The sequence below is a fragment of the Pristis pectinata genome, chromosome 8 (assembly GCF_009764475.1).
Source record: "Pristis pectinata isolate sPriPec2 chromosome 8, sPriPec2.1.pri, whole genome shotgun sequence".
NCBI lineage: Eukaryota > Metazoa > Chordata > Chondrichthyes > Rhinopristiformes > Pristidae > Pristis > Pristis pectinata.
This window is the reverse complement of record NC_067412.1, coordinates 25,191,406-25,210,651: the sequence shown is the minus strand read 5'-3', so window position 1 is coordinate 25,210,651 and position 19,246 is coordinate 25,191,406. Positions and strand designations below refer to the sequence as shown.

The 19,246-nt window shown below is 40.0% G+C and overlaps 1 protein-coding gene across 1 annotated transcript in view; it reads left to right on the top strand.

Annotated features, from left to right (window-relative positions):
- The window catches only part of card11 (caspase recruitment domain family, member 11), a 212,752-nt gene that overhangs the window by 134,765 nt on the left and 58,741 nt on the right, over positions 1–19,246 (top strand). The window contains exons 8-10 of the mRNA XM_052021291.1: positions 774–971; positions 13,885–14,073; positions 16,358–16,406. Of these exons, the coding sequence (XP_051877251.1) occupies positions 774–971; positions 13,885–14,073; positions 16,358–16,406 (436 nt within the window). The remainder of the gene's footprint in view (positions 1–773; positions 972–13,884; positions 14,074–16,357; positions 16,407–19,246) is intronic.

Genomic DNA, 19,246 nt, shown 5'->3' with positions numbered 1-19,246 from the left:
ATTTAGGATGGTTGATGGGCACTAGTCAAGAAAGTTGCTTTCCTTGGATAGGTTTGAGCTTCTTGAGTGTTGCTGGAACCGTACTCATGCAGGCAAGTGGACGGTATTTTATCATGCTCCTAAATTTTTGCCTTCTCGATGATTGTAAGACTTTGACTCAATTTGCTGCAGAATACAACACCTCTGACCTGATTTTGTGGTTCAGCTCTTTAGGATACTGTCTAAACATCCATCAGGTTTTGCATGACTTTACAGACTTCCATCTACTGAGATATATCCTGTGACCCCTGCTGGAATCCTACAGATGGAAAAAGAGAAAGAAAGTTAGATTTAGCTAGCATGGCTACCATAGTTGAATTGCCTTCTATCCAGACTCTCTGACAAATAGCTGTTTGGGTACAATGAAAGGGCTGAAAATGTCTTGTCAGTCGAAAAGAAGATAAAAAATAGCATGAGACCCCAATCTATTAAATTTTATTCCAAGCTAATGGGTATCTTTTTATACCACAGGTATTACAGAATATTCTGTCCCCTTTTCAATGTACTGTGACCTTCCTCACTCACAATGTACTGCAGGCTTGAAGATAATAATTACCAACAGATTAAAATTGCATTACTTTTCACATATCATAGCCCTTTCATAAAAAGTATTTTATTACCTTTCTCAAAAGCTCTTTTCAGCTTCAAAAGTCAGTAAATGCATTGTGGCACCAGTGTATGTGTGTATATATATATATATATTTCACTCATTCTAATCATTGCACTCCTTGCAGGCATTCAGATCTCGAGATGAAGCCCAGACACAATTCTCACAGTGTCTGATTGACAAAGATAAATATCGAAAACAAATCCGGGAACTGGAGGAAAAGAATGATGAGCTCCAGATTCAGATTGTCAGGAAGGAAGGAAAAATTGTAGCCATGGAATCAAAGCTCCGACGTATGTCCAAAGATACCATTTCTGCAGACCAGGTGAAGCGTTTGACTAACTTTATATTTATCTTTTTTTTAATAGTAATTTCCCTCCTTCCACAACCCTGCTAAAATTTCCATGGTTCAATTCATCCAGTGGCAAGGGATTTATTTTGTATTCTTTCCCTGGAAGTGGGTGCTGCTGGCAGAAGTGGCACATATTGACATTCCTCATTGCCCTTGTTAATGAGCCATCTGCTGGTAGCTTTGTAACCCAAGCGGTGAAATTACTCCCACAGTAGTTTTAAATGGGAGTTCCAGGATTTTGACTCCACAGCAGTGAAGGAACAGCTTTGCATATTTTAGCTGGGCGTGGTGTCAGACTCAGAGGGGAATGATAGTGTTCCCTGCTGTGCATATTTCTTCTTGGTGATGGAGATGGTGGGTTTTGGAGATGCTGTTAAATAAACAGGCAAGTGAAGAACATCAAGCCAGAAAGATTCCTGTCTTGAACCCTGTTCTCTGGACCAGGGGATGCACAAGAATATAAATTTTCCAGCTTTTGGTGGGGTACATGCACACATCCTTAATATTATAAAGCAAACACAAGCAGGCATAACCTAGCCCAATATTTTATTTGAGGTCATAACTGAAAGCATCTGGGTTCCTGCCCACCACTTCTTGCACATGCCTGTGTTCAACAGTAGAGGAGCTATTTTTTTCAGCTCCTCTTTTTATTTCAAATATACAACACAGGTTCCAAACAATCCAGTCAAGAATATGTATGGACTAAAATTACCCAGAGTAATTTAAGTCCATTCAGCATTTACCACTTTTCAGTCAAGACTCTCCAATGTTCTTTTCTCATTTGTGCAGGATTTTTTATATCAGGAGCTTAAAGTTCACATCTCAATCTTTCAAACCCTTGTTCCAATCATCTCATTTTGTTTTCCTTAACCTCAATGCTCCAGCTATCTTCTTCCCTGCCAAATGACACCTCAGCTGGCTGTGCTCTCTTCCAATCTTGAGAGGCACTTCTTCAGTCCTGGGCAACCAGCCCATGCTTCAAGTTGCCATCCAACAATCGGTGCTTAATGTGTGGATGATCATTAGGTGCTGTATCAGATTCAGAACTGGTTCCTCCATCCCCACATCCCACACAGTTCAAGTGATCTGCTGGCAATACCTCTCAGATTCACAATTGAAAAATGCCTACATTCAGTTCACCAGGCCCTCACTTGGAGTCTGTCAGTGTCCAGGAAATGAAATAGTATGTCTGAAGAGCAGTTCAGAAGCTGAGTATTTCACTCTTTGTGGCTCATCTTTTCAAAATCAGAGTGAAATAGAATGTTCTCTATTCATCTGGTTGGGAGCAGCTCTGATAACTTTCAAGAAACCTAGCACCATCCAAGAGAAAATTCATCTGTTTGCTGATGCTCAGTTTGGATCTTATCTCTGCTCCACAACTCACTCTAGCCTTGGTCCAAACAGCAACTCAGAAAGATTGACTGCCCTCAATAACAAGGTAGCATTTGATTGTGTGGTATGAAGAAACCCTAGTAAAACTGATGTCAATGAGAAATAAGGGGCAAACAAGGATGAAACGTTTCATTCTTTGGAGTTGTATCTCATGCAAGGAAGATGCCTGTGGTTGTTGGAATCAAATCATCCCATTCCCAAGAACTTCTTCCTTGGGGCAATAGCTTAACCCTGACTATTTTCAACTGCTTCAATGAATTTCTTTACATCAAATGTTCAGAAGTGGTAATGTTCACTGATGATTGCACAATTTCAGTTCCATTTGCATCTCCTCGAAAATTGAAGCTGTCCACGTCTGCAAATTCTAGACAACATTCGTGCATGGGCTAAAAAATAAGAGGTAACCTGCACGCCACACAAGTGCCAGGCAATGACCATCTCCATCTTTAAATATCTACCCTTGGCTTTCATTAACGTTGCCACCAAGTTCAACATCCTGTCAACATCCTGAGAGTCACGATTGACCAGATATTGAACTGATCCAGCCATGTTAATATTGTGGCTTCTGGGCCTATCAATGGCTGGGTAATCTGTGGCTAATGACCTTCCTGGTGAAGCTCACATCCTGTAAGTGCATTAAAATGAGATTCTCTTGACTGGATGTCAAGCCACCACCCCTCACCATCATATTCCCTCCCTTTGTCTCCAAGACGTATCGATTGCCAAAACCTCTTCAGCAGAGCCTTCACCACCCAGAATGTCAAAGGGAACAGATGCATAGGTGTACCACCACCTCCAAGTTCCCCTTCAACTCGCACACTTGGGCATGTCTTTCCATACCTAACTCAAAGTGCTGGAGCTCCATTCCCAATTATATTGTGCAAGTACCCTCACCAGATGGACCACAACATTTCAGGCACTAGGTTCACAATTACTGTATCTTCTCAAGAGCAGCAAGCCACAAACAATGAATCCCAGCTTTCAGACAAAGCCCACATGAAGAGAAAGGCTTCAGGCAAAGCTTCTGGCACCCATGAAATGGGAGAAATTAATTTCAAATAGGAAGGGAACAAAAAAAAGGAAACAAACCACTTTCACACACAGATTGATGGGTGCCAGGAACGCACTCCAGGGCAAATGGTAGAAGTAGATATGTTAGCAACATTTAAGAGGCATTTAGGCAGGCCCATGGAGGAAGTTAGGCCACGTGCAGGCAGATAGGATTAGCTTGGCAGCTTGGTTGGAACAGACATTGTGGACGAAAAGGCCTGTTCCTGTGTTGTTCTGCTCTATGTTCTATGTCTGCACATTTGTGTTTACCTATTGTGTTCATATTGATGGCTTCAAAGATCCAAGCTGCATGCTCTAATGCAATGCAGTAATCTTGCACCGGGGAATTTTTCACTGAGTTATGTTGGAGAATTGGTTTTCAATTGAATGTTTTTCCAGCAGAGTGTAATTTCTCCATCTGGAGCTAAAACACTCGAGCTTTGGTATGTGTTGGCTTTTGAATGTAGGCTGTCAGTACAATACTCAGCTCTGATCCTCCCTTACTGCCATACTGGACTGCTTAATCTTTGTTGTGGTTTAATAATTAATTTAAATATTTTCTGACCCACATCTGTACAAAGTATACTTCATTCACAGAAGAATACAAGGATGTGGTATTAAACTGAAGTAGGATGGAAGAAAATGTCACATTCTTAAACTTGGGTTGATACCACCTCAGAATCATTTTGTTCAGTTATCTGTCCACTACCAGAATGGTAACTTAAGCCAAATATTTCAGTTGAGGAAATGACAAATACTATCTGCTTATAAAAAAACTTTCTATGCAGTTTTTCAATATTTAACCACTGAAGTGAAGCAGAAAATATATTACTGTTTAAGGAAAACAATTTGGTTCCATCTTGAAACGTTTAAACCAATACTGTGAATATCTTAATTAGGCCTCAGTCTTTGAGTCAGGAAGTTTTTATAACAAGTTCCACTCCAGAAACATCAGTGAATTTTAGATTCTGACTCATGAGTGCACTATTGTTCAAGGTGCTGTCTTTTAGATAAGACATTAAACCAAGGTTGCTTCAGGCCTCTCAGCTAGATTTAAAACATCCCATGGTGCTATGTTGAAGAAGAAAAGGAAAAGTGTCCCAGACAATATGAACCAATATCATTCAAATAAAACAGATTATTTCATTTTTTTTGAATCTTGTTATTGTTTGTGTGACTTTGCTGCCTAGTAATTAACTACTGTTTCCTATATTACAATACTGTCTATCAATTTATTTGTTGGATTTGTGATTTCATGAAAGACGCTATTGATGTTCAAGTTCTTAAATAACATTTCTTGTGGTTGAATACTTTTAGTAAAGTATTAGGTTGCAGGGCACGGCTGTGAATATCTCACTATGCAGCTTGAGACAAGGTAACCTGTAATCATGTTGAACTGAAAATCTGAAATATGAAAGTGCTGTCTTGTCTATCACTCCACCCTATTTCTTTGTTTCCTTTTCTGCTTTCTTTTTCTTTGCTACATTTCAGGTTTAGTGGTTGTTTTGACACTGCCTTTCCCTCCCTCCCTTATCTTCTACCACAGCCATGTTTATTCCATTGGAGGATTCATATTCTCTGCCTAAAGTTCAAGTAATAATTTTTGGCAAGTGAAAACTTAATCTAGGCAAGTTCAACAAAGGTCTTGTTCATCAAGCAGCAAGTAACTTTTTGAAGCTTTTTTTTGGCATGGAAGCACTGTCAGGTTAATTCAAGTGTTTCTTTATATGTGGCTCATGCATTACCTGACCTTGAAATGTTCTGTGCTCTCATTGGCTGTACTGCAATAAAAAAATGAACAAGAGAAAACACCTGTCAGGCATTTTGCCTTTTTATAGAGTTGTTTTTATTCAATTTACATACATATTTATATTATTCTGACAAGGGTGAGTTTGGAAGTATGATGTTTACTGACCATCCCCGGAGGAACCTTTTCTTAAAATGTTGTATTATTCGTAATAAGGTACTCAGTGCAGTTAGGTAGGGAATTCCAGGACCTTAACCCAACAATCATGAAAGAATGAAAGCATATTTCCAAAACTTGGGTAGTGTATAATTTGGAGGTAACACCTTTGTCAGGCACTGACTGCCTTTGTGCTTCCACTTGCTGGCAATTATGGGTTGGAAAATGTTGCCACAAAAGCCTTAGTGAATTGCTGCATGGCATCCTGTAGTTGGAGCACTGCAGAAATGGTGTGCAGATGGTGGAGGGAGTGTTCATTTAAGATGATGGGTTTGTCCCAATCAAATAGATTGCTTTGCCTTTCAGAGTAACAAAAGATGTTTTTATTAGTCACATGTATATCGAAACACACAGTGAAATACATCCTTTTGCGTAGTGTTCTGGGGGCAGCCCGCAAGTGTCACCATGCTTCCGGCGCCAACATAGCATGCCCGCAACTTCCTAACCTGTACGTCTTTGGAATGTGGGAGGAAACTGGAGCACCTGGAGGAAACCCATGCAGACACGGGGAGGACGTACAAACTCCTTACAGACAGTGGCCGTAATTGAACCCGGGTCGCTGGCGCTGTAAAGCGTTACGCTAACCGCTACACTACCATGCCTGCTAGAAATAACAGGTCTGTGGAGAGATAAAGAGAGTTAATGTTTTAGATTGATGTCTAAGTGGAAATATTAGCTCTGTTTCTCTTTCCACAGATACTTCCCAAGTTGCTGACTATTTCCAGAATTTTCTATTTTTATTTCATTTTGCCAGCTTCTACAGTACTTTGCGTTAACCTCCATGGTGCAGAGCTCCTTCAGTTATTTTCATGATTTAAGAATATCATTTGAATAGTGATGAGTGATTGGAAGAAAATTATCTGTAGCATATCCAGAACTCAGCATGAGGGCAGGGTGCAAGATGATGGTAGGAGTTCATGCCTCATCATGAACGCATTAGCTTTTCACCTTCTCATATTTTCCTGCAACATGATTGATAGAGAAATGGAGGGCTACGTTGGAGGGAAGGGTTAGATAGATATTAGAGCAGGATAAAATGTCGGCATAACATCATGGGCCGAAGGGCCTGTACTGTGCTGTAATGTTCTATAGAACGAGGCTATTCAGCCCACTAAGTCTATGCCAGCTCTCAAAGCATTCCCATCAGTCTCATTCCCCAACATGTCACTGTAAACTATAATCTCTCACATGCCCACCAACTCTTTTCTGAATCTCTTGCCACCCATCTACACTAGGGGTAATTTACAGGAATGAATTAACTTACCAAACAGCTCACCTTTGGGACGTGGGAGGAAACAAGAGTACCTGGTTCTCACAGGAAGAACACTGGCACATGCATCATCCTAGGTCAGGATAGAACCTGGGTGGCTAGAACTGTTCAGCACTTGCACTACCTGCTGTGCTACTGCACCGACTTTTGTAATTGCAGCTGGACATGGCACAATACATGAAGAGTCATTTTTTTTGTATCCACCTTGTCCGGAAATCTTTATTCAGGAAAAATACTTTACATTTAATAGAGGGCACATGTGTTTGCATTTAACTGCTTGGAGGTTAAGTGAATGGGGCCAATCACCAACTAGCCTTGACATGATACTGTACCTAAAGGTTCATTGGTTTGAAGATCCCTTTTCAAAGATTACCATTGAGCCAGATTAAAATGGTATGAAAGCAGTGTGAAACAAAATGAAGTGCAACAAAAGATATCTGTATGAGGAACTTGCTAGGGGTAGCTGACTATAATATCCTGGCAGGGAAAAGGTGTAAGTTATCAACAAGTCTTGATATGTCAGTAGCTTGGCAAATCGAAGCATAATATGAAATTATCAGTCTCTATAAAAATAGGCTATTGCCTAATCTTGGGTTGTGGTAAAAGTTGAACTAAATTCTGACCTCAAAATAATCCAAATTACAAAGGATGTTTGGAGGCTGTAAAGCAACTGGTACCCCACCCACCTTGAACTGACAGGATCTGGATGTGGTGCAATCAGGAGTAATATTAGATAGGATGTAAACTCAGCCTTCCACCCAATCACATGGGCTTCCAAATTGACAAATTAAAATCCCCCCTGTTCTGTCTTTAGAAATGCAATCCCTCTTTTTGGCAGTGGTCAGTTTAGCAATTTAAGGTAAACTCAAAACTAACCTCTTTCACATCTCTGTATATCAATTAAAGTGGAATTGGCTAAAACCAATAAAAAGTTAAACACAATGTGTTTCAGATAAATGACCAACCCAAACAAGGAAGGACGTTAAAGTTTCATTCTATATACAGGTGAATAGCTTGAGAGAGAAGAATCATTTTGTTGTGCACAGAATGGTTACAGTATGGAAAGATGCTATTCAGCCTATCAAGTCTATACCAGCTGTATGTAAGAGCTATCCAGCTTGTCCCATTGCCCATCCCTCTCCACAGAGCCCTGCAAATTTTTTCCTTTGGACACTCAACCCACAATTCTTTCAGCCACCACTACTACATCTGGCAGGGTATTCCAGAGCCTAACCACATCACTGTTTATAATATATTTTTCCTTTTGTCACTTTTGATTCCTTTGCCATTTACCTTCATTCTGTATCCCCAGTTCTTAACTCTTCCATCAATGAGATCAGTTCTTCTCTATCTATACCCATCATGGTTTTGAATATCTCTGTCAAATCTCCTCACACCCACCTCTGTTCCACGGAGAGCAATCCCAGTCTATCCATTTAACTAAAGCTCTTCAAGCTTGGAATCATTTTAGTAAATTTCTAAAGCCTCTCTCTAAAGCCTTTACATTTTTCCTGAAGAGTGGCACCCAAAATTGGATGTAAAACTTCAGTTTGTGGCAAATTAGTTTCTTATACAGATTCATTGTGACTCCTTGCACAGCTTCTTAAATCACTTTTTCAACTTGCCTTCCACTTTTAGAGAAACGTACCCCTAGATCTCTCTAGTCTCTTAAACCTTTTAGAATTGTGCCCTCTGGTTTAAATTGCCTTTTCTCACGCTTCCTAAAATATATAACTTCACATTTCTCAGCATTAAATTTCACTTGACACCCGTCCACCCATTTCCACCAGCCTGTCTATATCTCTTTGAAGTCTATTAATATCCACATAACATACATAACAATACTATATATGTGGAGGTGGATTAGTACTATAAGAGATTATATTATTGATGTGTTAAGCAATCATCTCAGCAAATAATTTTGTTCCCATTTCTTGGAGTCTTGTTATGTTAAAATTATATATGAATGCCAGTCTAATAGATAAGTCAGAATTGTTTTTGGCCAATTTTTGGACATGATTTGAGTGGTTGAGCTTTCCCAGCCACAGTCCTAATATTAAGTCTAAGGAAGCAGGGAAGATGTGGCGAGGAAAGGAGTGATCATGAGTACTGTGGCCTATGAGGAAGAATTCCTGCTCCTCCCAGCCTCACTTGAACCATATTTAGAAACTGCAAATTTAAGCTCAATTAGTCACTGAAGACTTGGACAGTTGGGAAGGTACATGGACAGGAAAGGTTTTGAGGGATATGAGCAACTGGGAGTAGCTTAGATGGGAATCATGGTCAGCATGGACCAGTTGGGCCGAAGGGCCGGTTTCCATGGTGTATGGCTCTGTGACTATGTCTCTTTATCACATCAGCCTGCTTCGCTCATTAGAATCCAACACAGCTGTGGGGAACTAGAATGGGTAATAGGACCCTCACTTGTTCATTAAGGGTCCTAAAGTCTATTTTAAGTATAGGATGGCTGAAGAATATTCCTATTTATTATTGGAGCAAAGGAATTTTGGGTGCCTTGGGGTGCAGAACATTAGTCCCTGAAACTCACCCTTGGCTCCCCATGCAACAACATTCCACATTAGGCTTCCACATTAGGGTTTTGGCGAACATTATAAATTAGAATAATTTTGGATACTATAGGGTCAGAGTTCAGACTGGCTGTGAGTGAAAACCTATCATTTCAGTGCATTCCCTCCCCACAGGTTGCTTAGACATCTCTTTGCCTGATTTTCATCTGCCATGAAAATAGAAAATCCCACAAATGCCAATCATGCAGAAACAACTGAGTGTGATTGTCAGATGTTCATTCAACCTATTGATTTTGCTTACACTGAATTATCAAAAAGATATGACCCAGAAAAAGGACACTAAGACCATATCATCTTTCTTGGTATTTAGGCAACATAAGGGTCTCTTTCTACCCTACATCTAAATTCATCAGCATAACCTCTGTTGCCCTCTCCCTCACGTATTTGCCCTAGTACAAAAATCAAAGCAGACACTTCAGCCCACTACTGAGGGAGTTTTGCATGATTGAAGGTACTGAGTTTTGGACAAGATATAAAACTGAAGCCCACTCCATTCTGGCAGGGAAACTTAAAAGATCCTAAAGCAGGTTTTTTAAGAAGAGCAGTGGCATTATCCACAATGTGCTGGACAAGATTTACCCCTCGCAGCAGGAGCACATGAACAGATTTCATGGTCTTTATCATGTTGCCCACTGTGGAAGTTTATTATGTGCAAATTAGGTCCCTTGTTCTTTCAACCTGTGAACAGTTTAAATGCTTGGCATGGTGGCACAGCAGTTAGTGCTGCTGCCTGAGTTCCAGGGATCTGGGTTCAATTCTGACCAATGTGCCGTCTATCTGGAGCTTGCTTGTTCTCCCAGTGACCATGTGGGTTTTTGCTGGGTGCTCTGGTTTCCTCCCACATCCCAAAAATACACTGGTCTGTTAATTGGCTACTGGAAATAACCACTAGTATTGTTGTATAGCAAAAGCATCAAAGGGGAGTTGATGGATATGTGAGAGAGAATAAATTGGAGGAAAATAAGAAATGGGAAATATGACTGATGGGATTCTTGTTCAGAGCTGGCATGGACTTGATGGGCTGAATAACCTCGTGCCATATGTAAGCAATTTATTGGCAATAAGGTGCCTTGGTGTCCCGAACCTGGAATGAAAAGGACCATAGGAAATAAGTATATTACTCCTTAAAAATATCAGAGCTATTTGCCTCAGCCACTCCATGTGGTCGGAAGTTCCTCTTCCTAAATTAAGTATTTTTTCCTCAATTACCAGTTGGGTTTATTAATGAAGATCTTGTATGTACAGCTCCTAGGTTTGGTCTTCAATAACACATGGAAATGTTTTCTTTACATCAACTCAATTAAAATGCTTCAAAATTTTAAAGATCTTCTTCAGATTTATTAAGTCCTTTTCTGGAGAACAAAGTCCCAAAACATTCTGTCTTTCCTGATAGTTATAATCTCTCAGTTATAGTGTCATCCTTCTAAATCTTTTCTGCTTTCTCCAGTGACTCTACATGCTTTTTGTATTATAGAGACCAGAAGTGTGCACAGCATAAGAATAGTGATCTCTTTCAAGCAATAGTGTCTGCACTGTACATACATGACAACTTAGGAAGATAAAGAGCTTCAGAGAAGCTAATGCAATCCCAAGAATTGACAGGTCCTGTTTTATAGATCTATGGCATGTCAAAACCATGGTTATACAAGTTTACAACTTAAACTATGTATTCAGCAGTTCTATCAGAGGCTAAGGAATGGCTAGCAAAACACAGAACCCCAATTATTAAAGGTACTTAATCAGTGATGCATCTTTAAGATCAAGGTCAATGGGACAGTCATCTGGGAAAAAAAGTTTGACATTTTAAATTAACAGTAGTGTGTTCTGTTTAATTTTTGGCTATTCCGTACCCAATGTTTATTAGCTCTTTAATAACAAGTGATAATTTTAATTTTCACACACCTAGCAGATAAATTTTTGGGAAAATTATAACTCAACAGTTGTTCTCAAACCACATTAACTCCAGGTTATCGAGACACCTTATGCTTCCTTATTCATTGAGGCATTATACTTACCCCATGTCATCTCCTTTCAATCAAGCATACTTGTCCTTTAACCTCCCTAATGTATTTTGTCCTTGGCTCTCTTCTAGTTTGCATCCAGTTAATATCAGAAGTGCTTAAAATTGGTTCTGTTCCTATAATGTGTTTGAAAAGGAAGCAAGAAATTAAAATAGCCACAAAGTAAATCTGAGGGAGCAAGAGGGCTTTACATATTTGTGTTGGATCTTGAATTGTTGGCATTTGATTTGAAAAAAACAGAGCAATTATTGAAAATGAGTCATCCATCAAACTGTCTTTGCTGCCCTCAAAGGTGTTCTTTGTCCCATTCCTTTATATGATGAAAATCAATTTTGTTGCTGGTATTTTCACTCACCTACCTCCCTCTCTTCTATTTAGCTTCACAATCAAATGCCGAACTCCTCAAAACTGCTCTAGCTGTTAGCAACAACACATATGGCTAGTCAAAGAACTGCAAGATGAGGATTTCATAACTATATTAGATTAGATTACAGTGTTACAAATTATACATTTTACAAACTGATTATTAAATATCTGTAAAGTCAGCAATGAGAAAAATTAGTTTACAGTACGTGCTGGTTACTTTGTGTACACATATACAGTATAGGATAATATATGGATGATATATTGGTATTAATTCACCAGATTTACATGCTGGAGTCTTAAATAAATATAATTGATGCAAGCAAGAGTGCAAATTTAGAAATGCATAAAGCATTAGTATTGTATTTTTGCTATTTTTATTGTCTGAGTATATCACAGTGCATGCAAGTCTTTTGAAATGAAGTTCTGTGGATTCATTTGTTCAATATATCTAGGCCAATCCCACTGGAAATCATTGTCCACTGCCCCTTCACTCCTCACCCCACCTCTACACCTGCCTTGTCTGATGTGGTGGGCCAATCTCCCTATTGAAGTTATTAATGCCTAACTTAAATTAATGATCCCTGATTTTGATCTTCTCAAATAAAACTAATAAAATTGACATTTGTTCTTAAAAATTATTACAGATATGAAAGTTAATGAAAGCAACTAAACTGCTCAAAAATAACATTTAAAAAAAGTGAAATAATTAAAATAAACTAACGTATCCTTCTTTTTCTCTCCTAAATCTTTTCTCTTCAACTTTCATTGAATGTAATTGGGAGATTTCCAAACTGATACAGATATAAGAGGAATTACCCAACTGATATTGGTATTGGTTTATTATTGTCACATTTACTGAGGTGCATTTACTGAAAAGCTTTTGTTTTGCATGCCACCCAGACAGATCATACCATAAATATTACATCAAGGTAGTAAAAAGAAAACAGAATGCAGAATATAGTGTTACAGTAAAGAGGAAGAGCAGTGCAATGGACAAATAAAGTGCAAGGGCCACAACAAGATAGATTGGGAGATCCAGAGTTCAAGAGTTCATCCTTTAGTGTATGAGAGGTCCATTCAAGAGTCAAATAACAGCAGGATAGAAGCTGTCCTTGAGTCTGGTGGTACATGCTCTCAGGCTTTTCCATCTTCTGCCTGCTGGAAGAGGGGAAAAGAGCAAATGAACAGTGGAGCAGGAGGGGGCCTTGATTACGTTAAATGTTTTCCTGAGGCAGTGGGAAGTGTAGACAGAGTCAATGGAGGGGAGGTTGGTTTGCATGATGGACTGGGCTGCAATCACAACTCTCTGCTATTTCTTGCGTTCTTGGGCAGAGCAGTTGCCATACCATGTGATGCATCTGGATAGAATGCTTTCTATGATGTATCTATAAAATGTGGTAAGAGTCATTGGGGACATGCCAAATTTGCTTAGCCTTCTGAGGAAGTAGAGGCATCGATGTGCTCTTTTGACTGTAGCGTCCACATGGCTGGACCAAGACAAGTTGGTGATATTTACACCTAGGAACTTGAAGCTCTCAACTATCTCCACCTCAGCACCATTGATACAGACAGGGGTGTGTACTCCACCCCACTTCCTGAAGTCAATGACCAGCTCCTTCATTTTGTTGACATTGAGGGAAAGATCATTGTCTTGACACTGTGCAACTAGACTCTCTATTTCTTTCCTGTACTCCGTCTTGTTGTTGTTTGAGGTCAGGTCCATCTGCAAAATTATAAATAGAGTGAAATTTGGCCACACAGTTGTGAGTGTACGGGGAGAATAGCAAGGGGCTGAGGACGCAGCCTTGTAGGGCACCAATGTTGAAGGTAATCATGGACGAGGTGTTGTTGCCTATTTTACTGATTACAGTCTATTGGTCAGAAAATCAAGGATCCAGCTTGGTCCTTGACTTTCTGACCAAATGAAGGGTCTCGACCCAAAACATCGACTGTCCATTTCCCTCTACAGATGCTACCCGACCTGCTGAGTTCCTCCAGCAGTTTGTTTTCCACAATACTAAGTTGATGTCTGACTCTGAGATTCTACAGACTGGTTGGTGTGGGAAGGGGATTAATGTCATGGTGCTGCAAGAGGGAGACCTCTTCTGTGATTGAACCACAAATATATCTTAGGGCCAATGTACCTTAGATGAGAGAAAATTGGGAGGAGAAAACTCTCAAAGGGAAAAGGGGAATAGATCAATGTAAAGTTCATTCTTTCTGTCTACTCATGCAGAGTCTGCCACGGAATATTCCAGTCACCATTATCTCTCAAAACTTCTGCCATTCCTGTCAAAAGACCAATGGACAGGAGCCGCAGGAGCAAGCGAGTTCATCGACCTCAGAGGAATCTCCTGAAGACAATGAATTTTTTGTACAGGAGTCTCGACTAAGACGGAGACCGAACCTTAAAGTATTCGGAATTGTATGTAACCATTTATTTACATGGTTAACAGAAAGCTATTTGTCAGAAAGATCCAACAGTTTTTGTCCTTGTGATGCAATCAGAATGCCACATCAACACTGCAGTGTTCAAAGCTCGCACTATAATATAACACAAGACACGTCTTTGAGGGATGAGGGATATTTTATCATGCCTGGCTCGTATGTTTGACCTATTGCTGAATTGAAAGGAGTCCAGGTAAATTCAAATCAATTCTAACTGATTGTGGCCACACAGCACAACACTGACCCTAAATTGCATTGATTAGTGATCCATCAAAGAGAAAGCCTTGGCTCCAAGTCTTATGGTAACCAAAAAAAATTAAGAATGATCTACAATCTATACTCGTCTATGATACACTGCTTAATGTCTTGTAGTAATTTATAGAGGCAATTTGAGGTGATGCAATGGTGTGATCTAAGCTATTTCTGCATGTACCTGTTTCTTTGTTATTCTCACTGATTCTATAATTTTATTCTAAATTACTTTTCCCATGCTACACATTATTCTGGTGAAGTCCTTTAGGTGGAGATTAACTCTTGGTTCATCAACAACATGGCTGATCTTCCCAATTTCCCAGGGTCTCTCCCCAGAAGCAACATCTGCCATTCAACCCATCTCCAAAACAGAATGGTGTCTCAAAACAGGACTTGGGTTTCTTCTGATTCCACTCAAGTGACTGAGTCGGCAATGAAAGACACAACCACACAAATAGTCTGATCAAGTAAATTTATTTAACCCCTAACTGAAAGAAGAAAGAAATCAGCAACTCAAGTAACTTTATTTGAGTCTCCACTAATTAAATCAAGCTCAAGGTTGCATGCAATTCATAGCAATACTCATCAGCGATCAGCAGTAACAGCGCTGCTTGTGTACTCTTAATCACCTAGTCCTTGGTCATTGGGGAAATCCAACACTTCAATGAGACTCAGCATGATAGGTCACCAGGCACTGGTCACGATCCAGCCCATGGAGAAGTTCCAAAAAATCCCCTTGAAAAGTTCCTGCTATTATACAGTTCAACTTTTCCCTTGTCTCCCTTAAAAGTGCAAACAACTCCCTATAAGGCAAGTCTGTTGATACGTAATTTACTGGAAATCATCACATGGTTTCCAGTAAATCCCTTGAAGCAGGCCTACCTCTGTTACCAGAGCGTAAACCGTTCAAATCAGCCATTTTGTTAACATATTCAGCCACTTTATAGCTATTGCAACAGGGAAATCACTAATTCTACTTCATCTTACCACACATGGTTAAAATAAGAAACTTACTATACTGGGGTAATTAATGCATTCAAACACACACCCTACTCCTCCATGCTGTACCTTGTCAGAATTAGAAGGTATCCAAACATATACTCAGTTTTAAGGTTGCGGCAGAAAGCACATCAGTATTCAACTGGGCTTCTATTGCACTGATGTGGGCCATTTTAATTGGGTGATATTGTATCATTAGTAATATTGTTAGCTTTCAATGGCTATGCAAATTAGAATGCGAGTTGATCTCGGTTCTTTTACACTATCAAAATTACCCCAGCAAGTTCATGATAACAATTATGTTTAAGCATAAGTATTTTTGCCTACATGTGCATAAAGAAGTGTATTTAATCATAGTTTATTAAAGAGGCACTATTTTCTTATTCAAACCTACCTTAAATGCCATCAAATTCCTAGATTATTCCTAAATTCCAATCTTCCCAATCAGTCTCAACTTAATATTATTTCAACCCTTGCCCACTTCCATTTGATCATCCTATGAGCCCTCTGCTTCTTGCCACAGTAACGTATCCCTTGCATTTTTTCTAAAAGTTGTTTGCAAGTTATTTCTTTCCAACTATTAGTGACAATTCCTTAAATTAATATGCAGCCATCATTTGAACTTTCCTCCCTAAGGTATTCTCCCTGCTACCTCCCACGTAGACTTCAAAAGACAGCAGAAGAATCCTCCTGTTCATTTGTTCTTTCACAAACCCCTCTCAATCCTTTCTTGCCTGTTCATTCAATGTCTTTATCAATTAAATATTTATTGTGCTTTAAAGTGCTAGGAAAGCTATAAGTGTTAACTAGTTGTTAAAGAATTACTCCATTTGGTATATATTAATGAAAGTATGCAAGAATTCTAAAAATGTTAAGATCTGTTTCTCATTCTAAAAGAGTTTTAGTGTTGAGTATGGCAAGGAAGCTGAATAGTCACATAATATATATGTGGTGCACTTCAGAATTGTATTTTATGTATTCACATTTTTTTTGTTTTATACAAAATGTAGGGAAGGCCCAAGTCTCCATGCACCCTTCCCAGACATCAAGATTATCAAGGTACGTTGAATCAACAAAAACAAAATCTTGTCTACTTACAAATATATTTTGTAGCTCTCCTGCAAAAGGCATTGTGAACCTATTAGCCTTTTAGATTCTTAGCCAATAAAAGAAGACAGGATGCACTAATTGAATAAGGTGCTATTAACATGAGAAAGTCTGCTGCCTCTATTAAAGCAAAGCCTGTAAAGCCAGGCACTTTTGAATCAAATTAAAAAAAACTTGGTCCCTGTAATCTCCTGCATTAGGTTCAATTGCTTGAGACTTTTGGAAAGGGATTTTCCATAGTATTAATTCCTGGGTTTTTAACTGGGATTTTTTTTTTGCCAACTGGAAAATCACTTGGCTATGGAGGCGGAAATAATTATAATGTTGCAGCTAATATGAGTGTGGGGCAGGAATTATGAATCAGTTGTTTTCTTTCCTCTTAGAACCGTAGAACAATACAGCGTAATACAGGCTCTTTGGCCCACCATGTTGTGCTGACCTTCAAACCACTCCTAAGACTATCTAACCCCTTCCTCCCACATATCCTTCTATCTTAAATTCCTCCATATGCTTATCTAACAATCTCTTGAACTTGACCAATGTATCAGCCTCCACCACCACCCCAGGCAGCGCATTCCATGCACCAGCCACTCTCTGGGTGATAAACCTCCCTCTGACGTCTCCCTTGAACTTCCCCCTCCATTACTTTAAAGCCATGCCCTTTTGTATTTAGCATTGGTGTCCTGGGAAAGAGCCGCTGGCTGTCCACTCTATCTATTCCTCTTAATATTTTGTATACCTCTATCATGTCTCCCCTCATCCTCCTCCTCTCCAATGAGTAAAGCCCTAGCTCCTTTAGTCTCTCCTCATAATCCATACTCCCTAATCCAGGCAGCATCCTGGTAAATCTCCTCTGCACCCTTTCCAACGCCTCCACATCTTTCCTATAATGAGGCGACCAGAACTGGACACAGTATTCTAAGTGCGGTCTAACCAGAGTTTTGTAAAGCTGCATCATTACCTTGCGGCTCTTAAACTCGATCCCACGACTTATGAAAGCTAACAACCCATAAGCTTTCTTAACTACCCTATCCACCTGTGTGGCAACTTTCAGTGATCTGTGGATATGAACCCCCAGATTCCTCTGCTCCTCTACACTGCCCAGAATCCTGCCATTTACCTTGTATTCCGCCTTGGAGTTTGTCCTTTCAAAGTGTACCACCTCACACTTCTCCGGATTGAACTCCATCTGCCACTTGTCAGCCCAGCTCTGCATCCTATCAATATCCTTCTGTAAGCTTTGACAGCCCTCCACACTATCCACAACACCACCGATCTTTGTGTCATCTGCAAACTTGCTAACCCACCCTTCCACCCCCTCATCCAAGTCATTAATAAATATCACAAAAAGTGTTGGTTCCAGAACCGATCCTTGTGGGACACCACTAGTCACAGCCCTCCAGTCCGAGTGCACTCCCTCCACCACAACCCTCTGCTTTCTACAGGCAAGCCAATTCTGAATCCACACAGCCAAGCCTCCCTGGATCCCTTGGCCTCTGACCTTCTGAAGAAGCCTACCATGTGGAACCTTGTCAAACACCTTACTAAAATCCATGTAGACCACATCTATTGCACTACCCTCATCAATCGTCCTGGTCACCTCCTCAAAGAACCCTATCAGGCTTGTGAGGCAAGATCTTCCCTTCATAAATCCATGCTGGCTGTCCCTAATCAGTCCATGATTCTCTAAATAATCATAGATCCTATCTCTTAGAATACTTTCCAGCAGCTTACCCACCACAGATGTAAGGCTCACTGGCCTGTAATTCCCTGGACTATCCTTACTACCTTTTTTTAATAAGGGGACAACATTTGCCACCCTCCAATCCTCCAGTATCATCCCCATAGACGACGAGGACTCAAAGATCCTAGCCAACGGTTCATCATTCTCCTCCCTAGCCTCACGAAGCAGCCTGGGGAATATTCCATCAGGCCCCGGGCACTTATCTGTCCTAATATTTTCTAACAGCTCCAACACATCCTCTCTCTTGATATCTACATACTCTAGAACATTACCCTTACCAACACTGTCCTCAGTGTCATCAAGACCCCTCTCCTTGGTGAATACTGAAGAGAAGTATTCCTTGAGAACCTCACCGACAGCTTCCAGGCACAGCTTCCCACCTTTGTCTTTAATCGGACCTACCTTTACTCTAGCCATCCTTCTACTCTTCACGTACAAGTAAAAAGCCCTGGGATTCTCCTTAACCCTACTCGCCAAAGCCTTTTCATGTCCCCTTCTCGCTCTCCTCAGTCCCTGTTTAAGTTCCCTCCTTGCTACTCTAAATTCCTCACGAGCCCTGTCTGATCCTTGCTGCTTACACCTTATGTATGCTGCCGCCTTTTTCCTAACTAGTTTTTCCACCTCTCTCGTCACCCATGGTTCCTTCACCCCGCCATTCTTTCTCTGCCTCACCGGGACAAATTTATCCCTAACATCCTGCAAGAGATCCCTGAACATCGACCACATCTCCATAGTACATTTCCCTTCAAAAATGTCATCCCAATTCACACTCTCAAGTTCTCGACTTATAGCCTCATAATTCGCTTTTCCCCAATTAAATATCTTCCCGTCCTCTTCGCTCCTATCCCTATCCATGATAATTCTAAAGATTATGGAGCATTAATAAGGTTATGTTCATTAATAATTTTGGGAAAAAGTCAAGATATTGCAGTATGTATTTAACATTTTTTTTATTTCATCAAAAGCTCAATGGAGACCATAGTAAGGAAAAATAATTGTACTTCCAAGTATGCCTGAGATACCCAATAAATTCCATCATGATATTTAA